This window comes from Aquarana catesbeiana, linkage group LG03, assembly GCF_042186555.1.
Source record: "Aquarana catesbeiana isolate 2022-GZ linkage group LG03, ASM4218655v1, whole genome shotgun sequence".
Taxonomy (NCBI): domain Eukaryota; kingdom Metazoa; phylum Chordata; class Amphibia; order Anura; family Ranidae; genus Aquarana; species Aquarana catesbeiana.
The window spans coordinates 579070142-579095655 of NC_133326.1; the positions used below are offsets into that span (position 1 = coordinate 579070142).

A 25514-nucleotide genomic window follows, 5' to 3' on the forward strand; every position below is an offset into this window, starting at 1 on the left:
CCCAGATACACTGGATGCTGTTCCAGTGTCCACCAGCGGGTGTCTCCCAGAAGCCAGCAGGCTGTAATAATCAGCCACACCTGGGTTCAGCCATTAGGAGGCTCTATTCGGCTGCTAGCGGGGCACATTTAACCCCCGCTAGCGGGCGAAAAAAGGGTTAAAAGCACCTGTGTAGCGCCGCTGTCGAATCGCTTTGCAGGCGTTTTGGCAGTGGTGCCCATTCATTTCAATGGGCAGGAGCGGTGTGTACAACGCTCCTTCACCGCTCCAAAGATGCTGCTTGCAGGACTTTTTTTAGGCTACTTCCACACTGAGGCACTTTACAGGAGCTACAGCGCTAAAAATAGTGCCTGTATAGCGCCTCTCCTGTGCCACATCTTTGCAGCGCTATAGGAGCGGTGTATTCACCGCTCCTAAAGCGCCCCTTCCCATTGAATACAATGGGGCAGCGCCGCAAAACCAACGGCAAAGCGCCACTGCAGCGGCTTTTTGCGGGGGCGTTTTTAACCCTTTGACCCTTTTTTGGCCGAATAGCGCTGCTAAAACAACGGTAAAGCGGCGCTAAAAATAGTGCCGCTTTACCGCCGGCACCCGCATACCCCAGTGTGAAAGTAGCCTTAACGTCCTGCCAGCGGAGCGCCCCAGTGTGAAAGCACTCTGGCTTTCACACTGGGACTGCAGGGGAGGTGTTTTTCAGGCACTTTACAGGCGCTGTTTTTAGAGCATAAGCGCCTGAAAAATGCCCCAGTGTGAAAGGGGTCTTAGTACCCAGTTTGTCCTCTGCTACCTTGCATCCCTACATTCCCTGTACCCTTGGCAGTACCTTGTATATAGTTGAACTTAGTCAGTAGCTTAGTTCTTTAGCTATTTGTCAGTAGGGTTTGGTTCTTGTTGCTGCGGTTGTTTATGTTCATATTGTTCATATTGCTAATAATAACTGCTAATAATAAATCTCACTTTTAAGAATATATACTTTGTTTGGTCACAGTTTCTATGTGTAGCTACATATGTCTGGTCTCCTTGCTGCAGAAACCTGACACTATCCTTAAATAAAAGAAAGTTTTTTTTGGCATGATCAGTCATATATCAATGCCAAAATGTACCCATTTCTGCTAGGGTATACAAACTTTTTAACACAAATATATTGCCCAGATTTTGTGCATATAAGGTCATGAAAGCATTCTGGACTCCTGAGTAGCTAATGGCAAATTTTTCCATTTTGATATTAAACTTCTACTCCTCGTGGCCATGAAACTAATTTTGAATGTAAAAATAAAAATTTAGTGAATCCCACAGCAGCAAAGCCCCCAAAGCAAAGCAAATATGATTAATTACCTGGTAAACTGACTATCCAAAATAATAAATATTGTGAGCTGCACTATGGTACCAAAAAAATAATCAACAGAGGCACTGTTAAAATTTTGCTAAAAAATAAAAATATTCAATAGGACTGTGAAAGTTCCTTAACCATACATCATTACAAACACATATTTACATACTTATAATGTTGAAAGTGCCTTTAAATCATGCCAAAAGTCCCATAATTATGTGATTTTAAATCGGTGCTTAACCACTTAAGGCCCGCCCAACGTACATAAACTGCGGCAGAGCGGCCCTTAAGTGCAAAATCATTTACCTGTACGTGATTTCCCTTCTTGGGTCTGGGGCACGCGCCGCCAGAGCCCTGCTCCCTCCAGCCACCTGCGATCGTTCACAGGAGAGGCAGAATGGCGGTCTTGTAAACAAGGCAGATCGTCTCTCTGTCAGAGAGGAAGAGAGAGAGATCTTGTGTTCCTGCTCAGGAACACAAGATCTCTCTCTTCCTCCAGTCAGTCCATCCCCTACACAGAAAGCATTCCCTAGGAGGACACAACCCTTTGATCACCCCTGATGTTAACCCCCTCCCTCCCAGTGTCATTTATACTGTGACAGTGCATTTTTTTTAGCACTGATCACTGTATTGGTGTCACTGGTCCCCAAAAAATGTCACTTGGTGTTAGATTTGTCCGCCGCAAAGTCGCAGTCCCGCTAGAAATCGCTGATCGCCGCCATTACTAGTAAAAACAATAAAAAAAGAAAAAGTCCATATATCTATCCCACAGTTTGTACACACTATAACTTTTGCACAAACCAATCAATATATGTTTTTTTTGGATTTCTTTACCAAAAATATGTAGCAGAATACATATTGGCCTAAATTGATGAAGAAACTAGATTTTTTTAAAAAAATGTATTGGTTGTGTTTAATAGCAGAAAGTAAAATAATATTAATTTTTTTTTTCAAAATTGTCGGTCTTTTTTTGTTTATAACGCAAAAAATAAAAACCGCAGAGGTGATCAAATACCCCCAAAAGAAAGCTCTATTTGTGGGGAAAAAAGACATTGATTTTATCTGGTTGTAACCTCACACGACCAAGCAATTGTCAGTTAAAGAAACGCAGTGCCGTATAGCTAAAAATGGCCTGGTCAGGAAGGGGGTAAAACATTCCGGAGCTGAAGTGGTTAAAAAAACAATTCAATGCAACTTATTAATAAAAAAGACATCCAGTGCTCCAACAGGTGATGGTGACTCACACTCCCCCCTTCACACCAAGCCCTCCCCAGAAATATATGACCCCAAGTAGTGGGTCATAAATCGCTTTAAAATGATTGTAAAGGTTCGATTTTTTTTTTTGTAGCCTCCCTGGCGGTATGATTATGTCAGATTTTTGCGTCTCAAAGCGGTACATTGTTTTACCTAGAAATTTGGCGTTTTATATTGTAGGCCTGTAATTCTTAGTAATAAAACACTTAAATCTGTCCAAACAAGAGTCTAGTAGACATCCTGGGTATGTTAAAGTTTGAAACACAAAATCATAATTTATAATATAATAAATAACTATAAATAATTATAAAAAGTGTAGCACCCTCTACCGTAGGTAGGTGCTAGTGTAGTGTTTGTGTTTTTTCTGCCAGTACGGGTAAATTTAGGCAGGCCTATGCTGTGAGCTAGGCATGTTTGTTTTTGATCTGGGGCAGGGGAATGGTTTTAATGTAGCAGCAGGTGACAGACATCAGACACTGCCTCAGCTCTTGGGTGCCCTTCTCTGTTTCCAGTGAGAAGGTTCTGGAAAATAGGCAGGGCAGAGAGCTGGAGTGACATGGGGTGTATGTGGAAGCCCTGACCAATCCCCAACTAGGATTGGCAGAGGGCAGGCCTCCTATATATACCTATGGTCAGCCTGCTTTGGGAGGAGTTGTCGGGTGGAAGAACTGAATGATGGAGTGTTGTTAGACTGTCGTGGTCTGAGGGAACCCCCTTTCTGAGGGGGGGGGGGGCTGAACTTAGACCTGGGAGGGAGCCTCTCTCTACATGGTCATTGAGAGGTGTCCTGGAACAGGAGCAGGAGGAGGACAATTGGGAGCACTGCTAGGCAAGTCATTCAGGAGGGATCAATGCCAGGGTCGGTGAGTGAGACGCACAGTGAGAAGCTCTGGGAGAGACATGCCAGGATTTGGATGTGGAGCCAGAGGGAGAGACTGGGGTGTTGTTTTGGAGTCAAGTCGCTGCAGCCACATTGGCTGGCAGGATTTGCATCGGATGTGCTGGGAGCAGTAGTCCACCAAGGATCAGTTATTATCTTCTTCACCTAAAATGGTTGCTACTAGGAAAATGTTAGGACCATAGGTGTGCGCAGCCTATTGCATTAGGGTGTGCACCTCAAAGCTCAAACACATATGCGTTTGTGACATATTACCCGACCTCTTCCCCGCTCGTAATCCTGAAACAGTGGGGGGGGGGGGGGGGCACACAGGGGGACCTGGGTAGCAGAAAGAAGAGGAACTGGGACAAGATGGGTGGCATATATTGGTACCGATCCTCTGTATTTTCCTCCTGTGGCAGCTGAATGTCTGCAAGAGGGAGAGGAGAAGAAGCCTACTTTCAGCTGCTACAGATTGGTTCAAAACATTTCCACTCCCCGACGCCTATCCTGTCCAGGTTCTGGGGGTCTGCATGTAAGGATCGCGGCTTTACTGTCACCTGTCCACGACTGACTGGTTGCCAACTCCAGGATTAGGGTGTGCCCAGGCACACCTGGCACCCCCCTTGCGCACGCCTATGGTTAGGACTTATTCAGAGTGAGGCCTAGCCATGTGCTAATGGTGACAGGAATCTGGAACTGGACAGTAAGGAAAGCAAGAGATCTCAAGTAGTGTGCTGGAGGAGATGTGAAGTAGCAGAGACTGTCAGTTTAGATTCAACTACATTAATTTTCATTACTATAGATTCATCATTTGGACATCCCATGTCCCTTTTCCCCATCCAAGTTTAACCCCCTAATAAAAACAACAAAAACAAGCAAGAGACTGTTCATTGTCTAGAGAAAGTGTGCCTATAATGGATGTCTGACCACCAGGGTGATGCGTGAATGCCAGAAAACGTGGTGACCACGCCGGGGCACCGCTCCAAAAATAATAATAAAATAATGATAAAATGAATGTCCCCATGATTCACTATGGCTCAATTCTGCAAGTGTTCTAATATACTATCGCTGTTTTCTACCTGGTCTAAAACCGCTTTTGACGTAAAAATACACTTTTTCGTTGCCATGGACAATCTCAAGTTTCCAGGCAGAAAGAACAGTATACATAATATAAAACTGCATGCAGGGCATTGGACAAAAAGGATGTGAAATTATTTCATACAGTAATGAATTTTGTACTTTTTGAACTTGCCCCCATTGCAACGCTTGCAGGGAACGGAGCCTAGCACACAGAGGCAACAGGCGGAGGACAGAGCCCACAGGCACAGCAGGGGGGGGGGGACACATTGCAAGAGCCTGGTGACAAGGTAAGTAACCTGTACCAGGATCCTGAGATGCAGTCCCGAGTGTGGCTCAGGGTTACCGCTAATGGTACTGAAATTTAACCCTGAGCCACACTCGGGAATACTGCCAGGGAGGTTAAAATAACAAACATGTTATACTTGCCTCCTTTGTGTGAGGGTTTTGCACAGAGTGGCCCCCGATCCTCCATTTCTGGGGTCCCTCTATGGCGCTCTTGGCTCCTCTTCTCGAGTGCCCCCTTTCCCCTCTTTTCCAGCCACTTTCCATGGGGGCACTCGTGCGGGTGAGCTCCCCGAGACCTGCTGCTGCGTCCATTGACACAGACAGCAGGACTCAGCCCCGCCCTCCCGACTTCCGTGTCACTGGATTTAATTGACAGTAGTGGAAGTCGATGGCTCCTGCTGCTATCAATCTATCCAATGAGGACTCGAGACAGCGGCTGGAGCTACTGTGCTCGTCTCTGTTGCTGGAACGATCGTGTTCAGGTAAGAAAAAGGGGGGGAGTGGTTTTTCACCTTAATGCATAGAATGGATTGGGGGAAAATCCCTGAGGGTTTACAACCCCTTTAAATATGGGTTTGACATCTCCAATACCACTGGCTCCAGTCCCCTTGCTCCACTCCAAGCAGTCCAACCCCGGATGAATCAGTATCATGTGTCAAGAAACCACAGAGAGGAATGCATCATGCAAAAAGTTTATTGCTCATGAATCCCCAATAATATCAATAGCCCTCCGCCAAATGTACACTCACATTATTATGTGCCCTCTCAGCACTCAGGATTTCCAGCAGTTTGTACAGTTAAGACTGGCACTGCTGCTATTCTGAACTGTGTATGAATTTATTGATTGTAAATCAGCTTAATATGCTGTGATGTAACTTGTATCTATGTATTAATAAACCTGTAATCATGTGGAGGACCAACTACAATATGTGTTTTTTTTACGCGATGTACCTCAATTTAAAGTCCCAGGGCAATGTAGTAGATATTGAGGTTGATTTACTAAAGAAAAATAGACTGTGCACCATAGGCGTGCGCACAGGGTGTGCTGGGTGTGCCCAGGCACACCCTAATCACCCTGTGCAGCACAGATTCCCCCTACTGCCCAGGATCCCCACTCCTTCCCTCTGCAGCACTTCTGGCTTCCCTCCTCTCCTCTCCTGCATGCTGTTGCTGCGGAGATGTTTTAGGATGAGTGAGGGAAGGGGCCGGTAAATATGTATTTATCAGTCCCTTCCCTTTCTGAATGAACATGGTGAGTGATGTGAGTAGTAGTGAGTAATGTGTGTTTGAGCTTTGGGGTGCACACCCTAATGCAATAGGCTGCGCACACCTATGCTGTGCACTTTGCAGGAACAATTGCTCCAGAGGTTAGTAAATGAGCAGAAGCTCTGCTGACTTCCATCATCCAATCATGGGCAAGCAAAATGCTGTTTTTTTAATTTTCTTTACACGTGATTGGGTATTCTTTGCAAAGCGAAGCTTTACCTCATTTACTAAGCTCTGGAGCAAGTGCACTTGCAGAGTGGTATTGCAATTTGTAAAGTGCACAGTCTATTTGCCTTTAGTAAATCACCCCCCATTGTGTATATTTTGAATTTGGGATGGAGGTACATTATAAATATGGTGTTTCCAGATCACATTTTATATTAAGGACTTTCATAGTCATATTAAATATTTTAATTTTTCTAAATTTTCACAGTGCCTCTGTTGATTATAATTTTGGTACCATAGTGCAGCTCACAATATTTATTGTTACCATCTGTTTTGTTAAATATTATATAGGTATTAGGAACTATAACAATCATAAACCCTAGGGTGGGTTCAGACAGCCCAGTAAGGCCCCATTCACCTTATGACATGCAATGTATAGCGCTGCGTTTTTTTCACTTTGTACATTGCCATGCTATGTGCGTCGGACAGCTCAGTCACTTCAAATGGGCCGCCCTACACATGACAAATTAAGCAAAGTAGCTTGTGCGCCCTTTTTTGAACATTGAACTTGACTGGTTTTTAACTGTGCATTTGGCTGTGAAAAACACGTCTGCTTGCCATGTTTGGTGTGCCATTAACAATGAATGGCACCACAAGTAAAACACGCTTTTTTTCATGTTTTGTAAACCCACACAAAATCGCACAATGTTTTGTACGGTTATGAAACACTGTATTGTGAATGCAGTCTGAAAGTAATCTGTGAGACTGTTTAACCACTTGACCTCCAGGCCTTTTCTGGCACTTTTTGTTTCAATGTAACAATCAGTATTTTTAGCTGTAAAATTTTTTAGAACCCCCAAACATTATACAGTTTAAAAGCAGAGGCCGTAGTGAATAAATTGGTGGGTTTTGCGCAGCAGTTTTTCAAACACAATTTTTTGGAAAAAATTTTTGCATTTTAATGCAGATAAACACAATACATGACCCAATTTTTTGTAAAATATAAAATATGATTTTACACCAAGTAAATAGATACCAAACATGCCACACTTTAAAATAGCACACGCCCATGCAACAACGACAAACAACTAATTTTACTGTTTATAGGTGACGCTTTAAAAACCTTTACAGATTACCACTTTAGATTTACACAGGTCTGGTGCTAGAATTACTGCCCATGATCTGATGTTCACGGTTCTACCTCACCAGGGACGTGCAGTCAGGGGAGGCAGGTGAGGCAGAGCCATGAACATAAAAAAATTAAAATATATAATAAAAAAATTATTGAGCTTCGAGGGTCGTAGCTCAGCGACCTGGGGTCACAGGGATTCCAAATTCCAGCTTTGCCCTCTTAACTACAAGGGAAAAACATGTATAAGATTTACCCATAATCCCATGTTTTTCTGACACAGTTAAGCTAAATCATATATTTATATGCCATCTGTTATAACATAATCATTTATTATTTATCTATTTATAGTAAAACCTTGGTTTGAGAGTAACTTGGTTTGAGAGCATTTTTCAAGACAAGCACATTTTTAAAATATATACAAGAGATGTCTTGATATACAAGTCACAACTGAGAATAAAAGAGAAGAGAGGAGCCTCTAAGTGTAGCAATATGGTTACATATAATGAAGGTACAACATTTAGCAACATACTGCTACACTTAGTGGCACTTCTCTTCTCTTTTATAATCTGTAGCTCCTGCTAGATTTTGCTTCTAATCCCCTTGTAGAGGCTTCCATTTGTGGATGGACATTTTAGGATTACACAACCTGGTCACATTGCTATAATATTTTTATATGGACTATAAAAAGAAGGACCTATGATTAAATTGTTGTGGAACTAATCATTTGAGTTTCCATTATTTCTTATGGGGAAATTTGCTTTGATATACAAGTACTTTGGATTACAAGCATGTTTCTGGAACGAATTATATTTGCCATCCAAGGTTTTACTGTACTGTGAAATTACTAGTTGGAAGTTATAACTTCAAACTTCAGTAATTTGTCCGTTAAACCACCTGCTTGAGTACAATTTTTAAAAATATAGTAGACTACCTTAACTGCTTGCCGACCAGCGCACGACGATGTATGTCGGCACAACTGGGCAAATGGGCGTACCTGTACGTTCCCTTTAAGAGGCGGCTTAGTGGGCGCGCACGTGCCACCGGCGGGGCGTGCACGCCCACTGCGTACTCTGTGAGCGTGCCCGCGGGTCCCGTGGACTCGCTGTCAAATGTAAGCTCAAATTTCATGAATCGGGTTTACATCCACTTTAAGGATATGTGAATAATTACACAGTTCAGTAATGATTTTTGCTGGAAATTCTCCTGACCTAAAGGAAAAAAGAAGGATGTTTTATTGCAGTTGCCCTACTAACACCCGGTGGCAACAAAAGATTCACAGCAGATTCTGGAGGTGCAGAGCTCAATTATCAGTGTGCAGCTCTCACCCTTCATCTTGGTCTAATGACCAGCCACACAGTCACAGAGCACAACAGAAAACACAAAAATAAAACAGAATAAAATATATATGTGACAACACAGCTCACGGTGCTTTACTAATGTTTTATTTTCTATAGCTCAGGACAGTAGGAATGATTCAGCTTTTGCAAGAAAACTAATTAAACTTTTCTTAATTGAGTTTGAGATTTTTTTTTTCTTGTTTTATGTAATAGGAAAAATAACTGTATTTCGGAATAATATGATCTAGACACTATAGTCTTCCTCTGTTGCCTCTTCCCCTTTTGTCTTCGTTACATACTTCAGTGAGTCATTCACCAGCAAAGCGTCAAGACTATAGAAATTCAAGAACAACAATTAGTATATGTCTTTAAAAGAAGTATCCTCCCCAGGTGCCTAACTATGTGTGATGGAGAACCACAGCAAAAACATTAAAACCTAACTCCGTGCTCCATGCTCCCCCCACAAGTAGTCCTCCCTGGAGACCTCCTTCCAGCATATGCATGTTATACTATTCCTTTAAATATGCTTACAGATCGGGTCATTCAGGCTGAAAGACCGAGGACATCTTGTGGCAAAGAAAAATATTGCAGTGGACAGCTCTAACTCTGTATTGCACCAGGAGCTGCATTTTGTTTTTTTTTACAACCAGGAAATAATTGTTTTCATTTCTTGCCCACATTCAGTGGCGTCTCCAGCGTTCATATTTGGGGGGGGGGGCACATGGGGGGACAGGGACAAAAGTAGGGGGGCAGCTATAAAATGCAAATATATATATATATATCTCCTGGGGCCCTTTACTACAATCCCACAATGACCCTTTCACATGTTCTGCAGTGAGCTCCCTTCCTACTGTATTGCCCCCCCCCCCCTCATAGTGGCAGAAAACAAGGGGATATATGTCACCAACATACCAAGAAAATATAAGGGTCCAAAGCAGTGGGAGAACTATCAAGGTTGCAAAGGTTGTCTTGCCACCGGGCCCTGGTGTTCTGCCACTGTGGGGTTCCCCAGCCTCCTCTTGCTGTCCTACCCCTGCTATTGACAGCGCTGGTCTGGAACCTCTTGGAATTTACAAGGTGGTTCTCCTGTCTAAGGATGGAAGAAATCAGTCTGTTTTTTCAGTAACTGAGAGTCCTGGTGGAGTCCTTCCTGCAACTCGCTCTTCTCCCTGCCAATGAAGATGCAGGGGAAGGAGCAGATTGGGCGGACATGGTTGTGTGAGCACTCGCATTATGCAGTGTCAACAAGCAGAGGGAGGGGGGAGGAATCACCCACAGGAGCTGACTGGGGACGCTCTCCCTCTTAGACATTGCCTTTTTGTAAGAAAAATAAAAAAAAATAAAAATAAAAACATTTTTTTTTAATTGGGGGGGGCACATGGTGGGGCACAGCATAATGTTGGGGGGGTCAGGGCCCCCTCTGGCCCCCCCTAGGGACGCCATTGCCCACATTGGACTTGGGCTTTAAGGGGTCTATTGCCTCTTTAATCAGAAACATTCTTGTTATTAATACAGAATGCTTTTGCGTTCATAGAAAACTTTTAGAGGTTTCAAGATGATATATTAATTCAGGTTATCCATATGTCTTCCTAATGCTACCTGCATAAATTACTATGTAGGAAAACAGTGTGGGGGCCCCATAGCAGTTTCTTGGTTTGCTATGGCTGTAGTTACACCTAAACTTAGTTTACCTTGAGATACTGGAGATTGATTTTCCCAAATGACAAATAAAACGGAGGTACAGGCAAACATCTCTCAATTGACTTTGTTAGGGTGGGTAACACAAAAAGGGGCATTTTTGTTTTTTTAAAGCGACCCTGTCAGCAGACCAGGTATTCCAAAATAAAATCTTTCCATTAAATTATATGTACATTTAACACATTTTATTGATGTTATTTACCAAGCCTCCCTTGTGCAGATATCCGCATGCCTTAAGACAGGATATGAATAGGACATTAGCAAACGCAGAGCTGTGACTCTCTTATAGTTTTCCCCTTCACTCCTCCCTGCTGCTACATAAAGTTTATGTAAGGAGGTTAGGGGGTTGGAAGAGCTGGGCCAGCACAGTCAGTAATTAGACACTCCCATAAGAGGAGAGGGCTAAGATGTGCAAGGAAAGATGGGACTTTACCAGGGAATTGACTCTTCCTGGAGTAGTCACATTTTCTAGCAGTTTCAGAGGCGCATTGCAAGTAAATTAAAATCATGTATTGAAAGAAAAATGCTGCAAGTAATCTTTTACCTGCAAATTTTTCTTAAGTTGATGACTGTATAGGTTTGGACACAGTATAGGTAATTTAAGTAAAGGTTTGTATAAATCAGGAGAGGAAATTTAAATGTTATGATCTCAGCGTTTGGAAAAATTTTCAGTTACGCAATATTTGTAGCAGGAATGAAGATGAAATCTACACGGAAAAGAGTTATAGCTTTAGCACAGCAGAAATCAATTACGAAAACTGGAAGGGAAACAGGCTTTTATTTCTTGGCAAAAGCCTAATTCTGCCACCTGCACAGGAAAAAATTAACTGACAATGTAATTGGCTGCTGTAGGCAACACATCCACTCCAGTGCTATGATAGAAAATATGCTAATGTGCGTTCTACATTGTCTCTCCCCCCCCAAAAAGAAAACAAAACCAAAAAAACGTCTGAGGGGATAAGGATAGTAACTAAAATAATGAAATAGATACTAAAAGTGAAACGTCAGTGATTTTTTTTCTCTTTAGTATAGGAAGTGATGGCGAACCTTGGCACCCCAGATGTTTTTTTTAAGTTTAGCATGATGGGAAAAGTAGTTCCAAAACATCTGGGGTGCCAAGGTTCGCCATCATTGGTATAGGGGAACTAAAGTGAAGGAAAATCTCAAATTTTAGGTTTTCACCAGAGCAGGAATAGAAATAGAACTTGGGAAATCATCCAATGGGGAGTCTTGTTCTGGTGACTGTTGCCTAATGCCACGTACACACGATCGGAATTTCCATCAGAAAAAATGTGGATGGTTTTCCCGACGGAATTCCGCTCAAGCTTGCCTTGCATACACACAAAAGTTCTCTGAACTTTCGACCGTCAAGAACACGGTGACGTACAACACTACGACGAGCCGAGAAAATGAAGTTCAATGCTTCCGAGCATGCGTCGAATTGTTTCCGAGCATGCGTGATTTTTTGCGCGTCCGAATTGCATACAGACGAATGCATTTTCGGATAGGAATAATATAAAATTATTGATGCGCTCTAATTTAAACTATCAATCAGTGCACAGCTCACTTTATAAAATAAGATTCTGTGAATACAAACATCCAAACATCAAAAAAATGTGATGAACCATTAAAATAAAAAAATATATAATATATGAATGCGTGCTAATGTCAGCACTCATCAACTAACATCTTGATGAGAAGTAGATAGTGAAGGAATGGATAAAAATAATAATAATGTGACTGGAAAAAACTGACTGAAAAAAAGGGGCAAAAAAGATACAATATTCCTCTAACACAAACAATATTCACCCATAAGTCCATCAATCATTTACATTTAAATTGTAGGAGTTAATTTGTGTAGTTATTTTCCAGCCTGATTTTCAACCTGCAAAGTTTCTTTTCCCAGGTTAAGAGTAAATAATGGCTTGTGCTTGGTTTCTGAGATTGAAAGAAAGTGAAACCAAGCTAATATTGAATGGCTGGAATTGGAGATGCATTCATATGAGGATCACATTGTTAGTTGTCACTTTGTGTATACAACCTTTTTGTTATCATCCTTTATAGTAGCAAGTTTAAACATTGGTCATATTTATGTATGCTAAATCAATGTAGACAATGTGATTGCTGCCCACAGCAGAAAGTATTGACTGACTCAAAATATCAATGTATGGTCAGCTTCATGCATGGAGGAAATAACAGTGTAGGCTCAATTAACCTCCCTGGCGGTATGATTATTTCAGATTTTAGGTGCTGAAAGCGGTACCATTATTTTGCACATAAATTTGGCGTTTTATATTGTAGGCCTGTAATTCTTAGGAATAATTCACTTAGATATGTCCAAACAAGAGTCTAGTTGACATCCCGGGTATGATAAAGTTTGAAAAACGAAATAAAAAATTATAATATAATAAATAACTATAAATAATAATAACAAATAATAATATAATAATAATAAAAATTATTCAATAATGTAATCAAATAAAAAACACTGAAATTTGCTCAGTTGCAGAATTGTCGCTTTCGTTACTTTTAGTGTTTGGTGACAGATTTCCCCACAAATCACTATCGCTCAATTCTGCGAGTGATTCTAATTTATTATCGCTGTTTTCTAGCTGGTCTAAAGCCACTCTTGATGTAAAGGGACAGTTTTGGTTGCTATGGACAATCTCCAGTTTCCAGGCAGAAAGAACAGTATTTACAATATAAAACTGCATGCAGGACACTGGACAGACCACTAGGGACAAAGGGGATGTGTAATTATTTGATACAGTACTGTAATCTGTAAGATTACAGTATACTGTATCTGTACTGTGTGTTTCACTTTTTGAATTTGCCGCCGAACTCCGTCCCTGTGCGTCGCAACGCTCGCAGGGAACGAAGCTCGGCACTGTGAATCGAGCAAGTCACGGCGGCTCGCCGATCATAGCGGAGAGGCATCGCAGGAACCAGGGGACATGGTAAGTAAACTCTTCCTGGATCCTGCGATGCGATCCCGAGTCTGGCTCGGGGATACCGCTTTTGATATTAAAAATCCACCCCGAGCCAGACTCGGGAATACCGCCAGGGGGGTTAACAAAGCTATCACACCCGGATAATAATACCTTTTTTTAAAAGAATGACAGCCATCTTCAACTGAGTCCAATGAGATTTGAAATTTCATTGGGCTCTTCTGAAGAGAATTGTCACTTTGGATGGCTAAAGATTTGTATCCTTAAATTGGATTTAAACCCACTGATGTAACTATTTATCAAAACAAACCATCCTCTAGATCCCCGTTCCAGATGTGTTTCTGCGCGTGCGTTTGACGTTTTGCGGTGCATTCCCATTGTGTGTACATGTCATATGCTCTTTTTCTGGGTTTTTTGTTTTTTTTTCACTGTAATGGTGTCCAGTGCGTTTTTGATGAGTTTTTGATGAGTTCTGGTGCATTTTTGATGAGTTCCAGTACAGTTCTGTGCAGGAAAAATGCAGCATGTTCTACTTTTGTTTCTGGAACCGGAACCCACTGGAACTGCAAGAACTTGTATGAACTATGCCACTGAAAATCATAACCTACTTTCTATGCATTTTGGATGCAGAAAAAAAAAAGCATTGAAATGGTGAATAATAACTGTCACAGTTGCTTGTGCTTTCAAACAAAATGTCAAGCCATAAAATGGCTGGTGTCATAACTGAAAACATGCACAGCACCAATTAAACAAATTGCTTCCAATTAAACAAAGGCTAAGGCCGGCCATACACGGATCGAATTTCTCTTGATTCCCCTATCAACACAGACAGTGTTGATTCAGGAATCCCTCCTGCTGGGTCATTGTCTTCTCTGGCTGGGAGAAGACAGTGATTATTGCTAGAGGCTATAGCAGTCGCTTGCAATAATCACAGGCGAATCGATCAACTTGGTACATTCAGCCTGCCCACTAATGGTCCAAATCGCGACCGGTTCCTGCTGAACCGATGAGATTCAAACCGTGTATGGCCAGCCTAAGATAGCAGATTCCTTGGGACCATGCTGTACACAATGGGTTGTCTACAGGGGCGGCCCGTCCTTTAAGGGCGCACTGGCGCCGCCCCTCTCTCCAGCCACTCCCTCTATAACTAATGGATAGATTCATGCATAGAATAAATCTATCCATGGCTGCCGCTGCCACCCCCTTTTACAGCGGCAGGCTGTTTTTTTAAGCACCTATTTAGAGCCATAGGCTCTAATAGGCTTCAAAAAAGGTGGACTGTGAGCGCAGAGCCTTGCGCTTACAGTCCACCCAGATGTGTTAGAAAAGCAAATGAATATTTGCTTTTCTAACAATGAATCGGCTCTCTGCCAATCGGGTGGCGCGGGTCTAATACCCGTTACACGATTGGCTGAAGGCAGATGCGCTCCAATTCGACGCCTAACAAAATCGAACAACAGAGGAGGGGGAAGCATGGAGGACACAGGAGCCGTCCCACAGCTTGCCGTCGTCACCCGCTGCCTGAACCGCCACTAAGATGGGGTAAGTGCAGGGCAGACAGCAGGCGGGTGTCACAGTGGCGGCATTTGATGGGCACGAGTGGCTGCATATGCAGCCAATTGTGCCCATTAAATGCATCCACTTGTGCCCCATCGAATGCATTTAATGGGGCACAACTGGCTGCATATGATGGGCACAAGTGGCTGCATTTAACGGGCACAAGTGGCTGCATTAGATGGGCACAAGTGGCTGCATTTGATGGGCACAAGTGGCTGCATTTGATGGGCACAAGTGGCTGCATTTGATGGGGCACAAGTGGCTGCATTTGATGGGGCACAAGTGGCTGTATATGATGGCCACAAGTGGCTGCATATGATGGCCACAAGTGGCTGCATATGAGGGGCACAGTGGCTGCATATAATGGGCACAGTGGCTGAATATGATGGGGACAATGGCTGCATTTTATGGCACAGTGGCTGCAGTTGATGGGCACAGTGGCTGCAGTTGATGGGCACAGTGAGGCTGCAATTGACGGGTTTTTTTTCAGTATTTTTCAGTTTGTTTGCGCCCCCCCCAAAAATGTTGAGCACCAGCCGCCACTGGTTTTCTACTGATTAGTGGTTGTGTGGTGGCTACATTTTTTTTTCCAATTTTATTTACCTTCTTAAACTTTCACTTTAGTACCGGACTGGAACCCATCTGTAGAAAAAAACAAAAAAAACAACCATTATGCTATTCAAATCATTGTTTAAGCTTTATCAGGACTCACACACCTCAATAAGAGCAGCCAACTACAATCCAGGACAGACATGGCTGTAAACCTGGCTCCTTTAAAAGAAGCATTGAGTTCACCTGGAGCCTTCCAAAGGATATTTCTAGATTAATTATTAATTTGTCAATTTCCTTTATAAAATTTATGATAATTAAAGTGCTAGTAAACTTACTTTCTGACTTGTACCTACAGGAAAGCCTATAATAAGGGTTACCTGTAGGTACAGTAAATATCTACTAAACTTACATTCAGGAGATATTCACACTGCATGCAGCCGGTGATGTTACTGGCCACATGCACTCTGAAGGTCCGGCATACTGTGCCAGACCTTCAGAGCTTGGCCGTAAACGGGGGCTCCCACACGCATGCACGGTAGTGACGTCATCTTGGCCCTGGCCACTCATGTAGACGGAGGGCACAAACCCGGAAGGAAGACTGGGTGAAGATGGAAGCCCTGTCAGCAGTGACAGCGCACCCCTGGAGGGCTTCCTTTTTTTAAGGCAAGTCTTGCATAATGTGCTAGTATGCGATGCATAATAACACATTATGCATTTGTCTGACAGGGGAAAGTTTTTTTGTTTTGTTTTTTTCCCTTTGCAGTGGTTTACTACCATTTTAAAAGATAGAACTCCCACTTGATATATACAGTGGGGACAGAAAGTATTCAGACCCCCCTTAAATTTTTTCACTCTGTTATATTGCAGCCATTTGCTAAAATCATTTAAGTTCATTTTTTTCCTCATTAATGTACACACAGCATCCCATATTGACAGAAAAACACAGAATTGTTGACATTTTTGCAGATTTATTAAAAAAGAAAAACTGAAATATCACATGGTCCTAAGTATTCAGACCCTTTGCTCAGTATTTAGTAGAGGCGCCCTTTTGATCTAATACAGCCATGAGTCTTTTTGGGAAAGATGCAACAAGTTTTTCACACCTTGATTTGGGGATCCTCTACCATTCCTCCTTGCCATTCCTCTCCAGTTCTGTCAAGTGGGATGGTAAACGTTGGTGGACAGCAATTTTTAGGTCTCTCCAGAGATGCTCAATTGGGTTTAAGTCAGGGCTCTGGCTGGGCCATTCAAGAACAGTCACGGAGTTGTTGTGAAGCCACTCCTTCGTCATTTTAGCTGTGTGCTTAGGGTCATTGTCTTGTTGGAAGGTAAACCTTCGGACCAGTCTGAGGTCCTGAGCACTCTGGAGAAGGTTTTCGTCCAGGATATCCCATTACTTGGCCGCATTCATCTTTCCCTCGATTGCAACCAGTTGTCCTGTCCCTGCAGCTGAAAAACACCCCCACAGCATGATGCTGCCACCACCATGCTTCACTGTTGGGACTGTATTGGACAGGTGATGAGCAGTGCCTGTTTTTCTCCACACATACCGCTTAGAATTAAGGCCAAAAAGTTCTATCTTGGTCTCATCAGACCAGAGAATCTTATTTCTCACCATCTTGGAGTCCTTCAGGTGTTTTTTTAGCAAACTCCACGCGGGCTTTCATGTGTCTTGCACTGAGGAGAGGCTTCCGTCGGGCCACTCTGCCATAAAACCCCAAGTGGTGGAGGGCTGCAGTGATGGTTGATTTTCTACAACTTTCTCCCATCTCCCGACTGCATCTCTGGAGCTCAGCCACAGTTATCTTTGGGTTCTTCTTTACCTCTCTCACCAAGGCTCTCTTCTCCCCCGATAGCTCAGTTTGGCCGGACAGCCAGCTCTAGGAAGGGTTCTGGTCGTCCTAAACATCTTCCATTTAAGGATTATGGAGGCCACTGTGCTCTTAGGAACCTTAAGTGCAGCAGAATTTTTTTTGTAACCCTGGCCAGATCTTTACCTTGCCACAATTCTGTCTCTGAGCTCTTCAGGCAGTTCCTGTGACCTCATGATTCTCATTTGCTCTGACATGCACTGTGAGCTGTAAGGTCTTATCTAGACAGATGTGTGGCTTCCCTAATCAAGTCCAAACACAGCTGGACTCAAATGAAGGTGTAGAACCATCTCAAGGATGATCAGAAGAAATGGACAGCACCTGAGTTAAATATATGAGTGTTACAGCAAAGGGTCTGAATACTTAGGACCATGTGATATTTCAGTTTTTCTTTAATAAATCTGCATAAATGTCAACAATTCTGTGTTTTTCTGTCAATATGGGGTGCTGTGTGTACATTAATGAGGAAAAAAAATGAATTTAAATGATTTTAGAAAATGGCTGCAATATAACAAAGTCAAAAATGTAAGGGGGTCTGAATACTTTCTGTCCCCACTGTAATGCAGCTCTTTGTACAGGACCCCCTGCAGAGTTTATATTTGTCTGGCAAGCTGAAGGATGGGCAGTTATTGAGAATTTACCATCAGAAAAATGTCATTGATTATTCTGTTACTGCTCTCATATAGACAACACATTACTACTAGGTTTCGCAACTAGGGTTCCTCCAGAAATTGGTAGGGGTTCCTTGACCAATGAGCAATTTCTGCTTCTCAGATAAGTTCCCCTTGACAGCACTGATCTTTTTACCTCTCTGTAAGGGGGCAATTCTTCACAATGATCACAAATGTAAGGAGTGGTCTTCCCACTGATCATCACTCTAATGTATCATGAGTTGTAGATATAATAACTTTTAGCATGGGTTTCCTGAAAACGGAAAGTTTTTTTAAGGGTACCTCCACGTTGAAAAGGTTGAGAAAGGCTGCATTACTAGAACAGATGCATGTTTGTTTGTGATTTTTAAAGGATAACTGTACTGCATGGTTGCAATGGCTGTCTGTCTGGTCTGTCCTTTCTGTTCATCCTGTCTGTATGTCTGACTGTCCTGCCCATCTGTCTATCTTCATCAGAAAGCATACCTACAACTGCCTAACACATCTGTAAATCTCGTGAACAGTCTTGCAAGGTATGAGTGGTGCACTCCAGCGAAAGATGGTGGTGTGAGGTCTCTGTCAGGTATAATTAGGAATGTGTCTAGGCAGGAGGTCTGTGGCAAATGTATAGTGAATCATCTAATAATTGGACATTCATTCCACTGGACACCTTTTATTAGGTTTGCCGGGTGACAGAAAGCAAACAATAATGAATGAATCCCACTGAAAGTGAGCAGCAATGTATATATAGTGTAGACAATCTGGCAGATACATTTTGAACCAGCAGCATGAAAGGGGGGGATAATAAGGGACTTTATTCAATACAGCAAATTAATAGATCATTTTTGTGTACGTGAAAGCCCTCAGGTAACCTAGAATCTTTCAAGAAAGGCCAGAAGCTGATAGAGGCAGGCCAGTGAATAATCCGGCATCATGATGTGCTTGGTTTAAGTGGTATTTTCCATGATCAGCGCTCATCTAAGGTAAGTGAAAACATGAAAACTAGAATTTTGCCTTCATCTTTTCATTATCAAGAGTTTGAAAGGGAAATTGGATATATCTATAGACAAGGGTATAACAAAGATGTACCAACAGAAAACAGAAATAATTATAGAAGACTCTTACCATCTTCTACCTCCAAACTGATTTCCTTGAAGATGTCATTGAAGAGACCTGGGATGTTCATTCGGCAACAGTAGGTCCCTTCATCTTCCTTAGAGACACCAATGATAGAGAGTGACACATCTCCATGCTCCAGGTTTCCCTTCAGACGGTATCTACCAGACTCTGTCCAGGTTACCTCTTCACCGTCAGTCCACACAAGGGTATCTGTACACTTATACCTTGGGCAACTGCCTTTTCCCCAGCACATCTTGGTGGTACCTTCACTGACGTTGTATGAACAGGGCAACTTCGCTGTGTCACCAGCAAATACCTTCACATGATCCGCTGTGAATATTGGGAAGAAACATGTTATATTAAAATTAACAGAATGTTAAATTTGAAAAAAAGGAAAGTTTACCCAAAGTCACTCCACTACCAACAAGCTGAATCACCCATCATCTTCGATTATCTGTTGGTGACTTTGGAGGTGAAATCTCTGCACCCTAGTTCCCAATCCACCAACCTAGCAAAGCTATTATAGGAGTGTGTGTATATGTGTGTGTGTGTGTGTGAGGGGGAAGTGTCACTCTGCTTGCTGGATTATGTATCAATTTTAAATGATAATAGAGGGTGAAATTACACAAGCTGGTAACTAGAATGGGGAGAGATCACTTTGCCAACATTATTGAGACCCTTAAAAATCTGTTCAATGTTTCAGCTCATTAGAATCTGCAGTGAAGTTCTAACATGAGTCACAGCTGCATCTAAACTATATAAAAAGTACTTTTATTCGGAGGTGGATAGATTGCAAAAAAAGGTCAGAAACTGCTGACTGTGTCCCCCTTGGGAAGGATTATCCTCACTTCCTGTGCAGTAACCAAAACAAGAAGTGATAAAAAAAATATCTCTAATGGGAACTTTAGGACTTGCTCAGGCTGATGGGTTGCATTAAATGGGCATTGTTGTGCATTTTATGTGCGTTGTGTTAAGGAGCCAAATTATTCCGAATGAGCTGCAATGCACCAAATATATTGCATGCCATACTTTTCTTGACGCAATGCAACACACATGTTGCTGTGCCTTTGCAGTAACTCATGGTAAAACATGCTTCTTACAGTGTGTTAACACAATGCATCAGTATGGACAGGCCCTTAAACACCTTGTATTCATTGAAAAAAATGCCATTCATACACAGGAATCTTTGAATTAAACTATAAGTGTCATCTGCCAATGCAACAGATGGCTTGTAGTTCTCAATGGAGTGCAAGGGTGCTGATGAGAGCCCATGTAGTCTATTGACACTTCCTCCAGCTTTCAAACAGAAAGCCCATACAGATGTATGGGCAAGAAAGCTGGAGGACGTGCCTTCAGGAGCAGGTGTTTGCACATGCAGTCCACTGATCGCGGGTGCAATGCTTTGCAGGCTCATATGAATAAAATACTAAATTCACATTTTTTGGGGGCAAAAATATGTGCATTTATTTAGTTTTTTCACAAAGGTGAATGTAGCCTTAAAAGGCTGTATGGAATCAAAAAAAAGGGCAGACTAATATACATCAGTTTAATATGTCTGTTATAAAAATTGGCTTGCATGTGGAGGTAGTTCTATACCTTTATGACAGATTCCCAAAACATTGTGCTAAACTGAGCTGCCTCTTAAAGACCCAGGCAGCACATGCCATCTATAGATTACTATGTTGCATCGTTACAGAGATTTCCTTTAAAAAACCTGCTGTCCATCTTTTGTTTATGGTTCAATTTGCAGTTTCATACAGTTCTCAATATATATTACATGATCGTGACTTGTTTGGGCTTGGGAGGTCAGCAGGTGTCTGAAGGACATCAAAGTTCCCAAACCAGTGGCTGAATTTCACTCTGCTGTTCTGTGAACATACACTAATCACAGTTAGTTCTATGTTCCAGATTGCCAACCCAATGTCCTATTAAGCCCCAGTAAAAGGGGTGATACTGGGCCCCCAAAATGCCTTGGCTGCTGTAACCATTTAATATTTGTAAAAAACATCATTTTAGACTCAAACCTTTGAGTGGGGTGCTTTAATATCCAGGTCAAAGTTTTGAGTGATCATAAATCGGCCCCTACAGAGAGTAATGAGAACACAGCAATGAACAATGAGATTAATCTGAACACAAAACCATCCCATACTACCAGCTCCAGATTCCAGTGCCATCTACCTAACCCTTATGCCGCGTACACACGGTCGGACTTTTCGTCTACAAAAGTCCGACAGCCTGTCCGACAGACTTCCGACGTACCTTCGGCGGACTTGCGGCAGACTTTCTTACGAACGGACTTGCCTACACACGACCACACAAAAGTCCGACGGATTCGTACGTGATGACGTACACCGGACTAAAATAAGGAAGTTCATAGCCAGTAGCCAATAGCTGCCCTAGCATGGGTTTTTGTCCGTCGGACTAGCACACAGACGAGCGGATTTCGGGGTCCGTCGTACTTACGACGTAAAGATTTGAAGCATGTTTCAAATCTAAAGTCCGTCGGATTTGAGGCTAAAAAAGTCCGTTGAAAGTCCGGAGAAGCCCACACACGATCGGATTACCAGCCAGCTTTAGTCCGTCAGCGTCCGTTGGACTTTTGTAGACGAAAAGTCCGACCGTGTGTACGCGGCATTAGAGTACATCAGAGTTTAACTTGGAAGCTTTGATAATTGAGTTTTGGTGTAAAAGTCTAACAGGCCTAGATTATTTTGGCCCAGTGTTCCTACTAGATAATGTGGGGTGTGACCTGAAAGCATGAACCTGTGTGGTTGTACGCTTCTATTCACATTTTTGAATTTGGAGGGTGTAGAAAAAAAAAATATATATAGCCACTTACTGTATAGCTAAATTCTTTCTACACTATCCAAGAATACAGATCCTTTTTACTAACACAATCCAATTGAATGTTACCCTACCCCCCCCCCCCACATTGATCCAACTGGGTCTGCTCCTAATGCCACAAACATGTGACTACTGCCCCATATTCCCCCTTCCCTTTTGCTGCAGAATTTCACAGACTTCACAATCTCCATTTATCTTCTCTCAACCCCCTCTTCCAAGAACCCTGCCCTTTTTTTCCCTTTCTCCCCTCCACTTAGCCCCAATATAAGCCCCTTTTTCTGTCCTCTGCTATTAAATTCTTTCAAATTTTAACTAAAAATCTCCAGAGTTGAGACCAACGACTACAATCTAAATATTTACAAATTGGACACATTATAATACAACATCTCCTTAATTCCCATTATTGACTAATGCCGTGTACACACGATCACACCAAAGTCCGACGGATTCGTACATGATGACGTACCACCAGACTAAAATAAGGAAGTTCATAGCCAGTAGCCAATAGCTGCCCTAGCGTCGGTTCTCGTCTGTTGGACTAGCATACAGACGAACTGATTTTTCGACCGGACTCGAATCCGTCGGAAAGATTTGAAACATGTTGTAAATTTAAAGTCCATCTGATTTTCGACCGAAAAAGTCCGCTGCAGGTCCGATGAAGCCCACACACGGTCGGATTGTCCGACGGATTCGTTCCGTCGGACCAGTCTGGTTGAAAAGTCTGCCCGTGTGTACACGGCATAAGTCACCTCTCTTCAATCATTGTGATACTTTGTATATTGGATACTTCCTATGTACTCTCCATAGGTTAGTACAAACTATTATGTACTTGCTTTTGTCTGTAATTTGACAAATGGTGTTCTTTATTTTCCCTTTGATTCTTTATATTAAAAACCTCTAATTAAAAAAATAAAATCATTCTACAGACAGCAAACAGCAAGTGAACTTTATTAGGATTGAGATTCTCGCCCCCTTTTAGTTCTGTACTTGGATCTCTTTACTAAATGGCTCCATTGGAAAAAGTGGGGAAGGAGTATAACCCCTGACAAATTTGATTGCTATCTAGGCTCCATTATGCCGTGTACACACGGGCGGACTTTGACCAGAGTGGTCCGATGGAACAAATCCGTCAAACAATGCGACCATGTGTGGGCTTCATCGGACTTGCAGCGGACTTTTTCGGTCAAAAATCAGACGGACTTTAGATTTAAAACATGTTTCAAATCTTTCCGATGGATTTGAGTTCGGTTGAAAAATCCGTTCGTCTGTATGCTAGTCCGTCGGATGAAAACCGACGCTAGGGCAGCTATTGGCTACTGGCTATGAACTTCCTTATTTTAGTCTGGTCGTACGTCATCAAGTACGAATCCATTGGACTTTGGTGTGATCGTGTGTAGGCAAGTCCGTTCGTTCAAAAGTCCATCAAAAGTCAGTCGAAAGTCCGTCGGAAAGACCGGCGGACCTTTGATGCCGAAAAGTCCGACCGTGTACAAGGCATTAGTGAGACCTCTGCCTAGTTTTCTATTCCTGTCTGTGTCCCTGTTGCAGATTGTTCTTTACTTCCTGGCAAAACTCTTGGAACAATAAGTAAGCTAAAATCTCTCTAACAGAGCCCAGGAAAGCAGTAAAAACCTTAATGAGAATCTAATTGCACGCCACTTTGTTCATAACTGAAAATAACAATTTTGGCTTGATATGCACTTTAAAGCAATTCTGCTGCTGATATAAACCTGCAAAGAAGACATTGAATACTCACCTCTCCTGCTGTCCACGCAGCTGACCTCTGTGGTAGTTGATGCTGCACAATCTGACTTCAGGAAGTGAGATTCATGGTCCCCTACCCTGCTCAATGGTTTGATCCATCTGCTTCCACGCCACTACAGGATACATACAGTATGACCTACAGAAGGGGCAACCTTCCATAGACCATGTAGCGAAGGTCAACTTATTTGATATAGGGGATATCAAGTGCAGCCCCTAACATCACCAAAGGGCTGTGCATAATGTACAGTATATGTAAAGCTATAAAAAAAAAAAAATGGTCAGGCTGTATATACTGCAGCAAACTGACAGACTCCAGACAGCTACAGGGGATTGTCAAATACTGGGGACATGCTACAGGTATGGATGGAGTTTAAGAACATGTCGCAGGAGACTGTCAAAGATTAATGGCATGTTACAAGAGACTGCCAGAGATCAATGCCATTAGTCAATGCTTCCTGACTACCACATAAAATTTAATGGCACCATAATTGATATTCCTCTCAGCAGGATCCTGTACCCACACTGTTAACCACTATTGATGCACAGTGTGACACTTCAGGGAGTGTCAGATGCCTGATCTCTACTATGCTCAGTAGGGATGAGCTCGATGTTCTAGTCGAACACAAGTTTGACTCGAACATCGGGTGTTTGCCGAACAGTGAATATTATGGGGCATTTGCAGCAAATTAGAGCGCCGCGGAATGCCCCATAATGCACTGCGAGATCGCAGTGCATTGATGTCTGATGATTGGCCAAAGCATGCACCTGACCTGCATGCTTTGGCCAACCACAGCTCGCTCTGCTGCGAGAGCCATAATTGGCCAAAAGCAGGGTGCCTTTGGCCAATCATGGCTCAGGGGGACTAAGTCTACGCCCCACACTATATAAGGCTGCTTACATAGCGGCTGTGTATAGTGTGTGGATGTGGACAGAGATAGATTGAGCTAGATTAGGCAGGCAGGTTAGTTAGTTAGTGGCAGTGTCACGTGATGTCAGAGGGGGGTGGGGTCACTGGTTTACGCCACCGGTTGGCCCCGCCCTTGCCTATATAACAGCTGTCACAGCCAAGAGACAGCAGTCGGCGGGACGCCTCCCATCGAGGCAGAGCTTTTTTTTTTTTCTTCTATTTTACGGGTCAGTCGGCGCGGTAATTGAAGATGGATGGACATCGCGGGACACTTTTTTTTTTTTAATAATTGATCTGTTAAAAACTGTTGTTTATACTTTGAAACTTTTTTTGGTTAAGTGGTAGGGGTACAATGTACTCCATTCCCATTCACATAAAGGGGGCCGGGATCTGGGGGCCCCCTTGTTAAAGGGGGCTTCCGGATTCTGATAAGCCCCTTGCTCGCAGAACCCCACAACCACTGGGCAAGGGTTGTGGGGATGAGGCCCTTGTCCACATCAACATGGTGACAAGTTGCTTTGGGGGGGGGGGGGGGCGCGCCCCATGTTGAGGGCAAGAGGCCTGGTATGGTTCAGGAGGGGGGGGCGCTCGCTCGTCTCCCTTTCCTGGCCTGCCATGGCTGCTTGCTCAGATAAGGGTCTGGTATATGTGAAGGGCCTGGTATGGATCTTGGGGGGGGGGACCCCCACACCATTTTTTTTTTACATTTTGTTGTGGAGTTCCCCTTAATATCCATACTAGACCTGAAGGGCCTGGTATGAAGTGGGGGGGGGGGGGACTGCACGCCGTTTTTTTTCAATTGGTTTCATCTATATTACCTGGAGCTGACAATACATTACAGCTGCAAGCAATTTTAAATAAAATTTTTTCCTTTA

General features: G+C 42.9%; 1 protein-coding gene across 1 annotated transcript in view; it reads right to left on the bottom strand.

Moving 5' to 3' along the window:
* Positions 1–8812: 8812 nt before the first annotated feature.
* The window catches only part of LOC141132946 (polymeric immunoglobulin receptor-like), a 38752-nt gene continuing 22050 nt past the window's right edge, over positions 8813–25514 (bottom strand). Inside the window, exons 5-7 of the mRNA XM_073621966.1 lie at positions 19131–19454; positions 15536–15574; positions 8813–9061 (exon numbers count right to left, since the gene is read on the bottom strand). Coding sequence (XP_073478067.1) covers positions 15540–15574; positions 19131–19454 — 359 coding nt within the window. The 3' untranslated portion in view covers positions 8813–9061; positions 15536–15539. The remainder of the gene's footprint in view (positions 9062–15535; positions 15575–19130; positions 19455–25514) is intronic.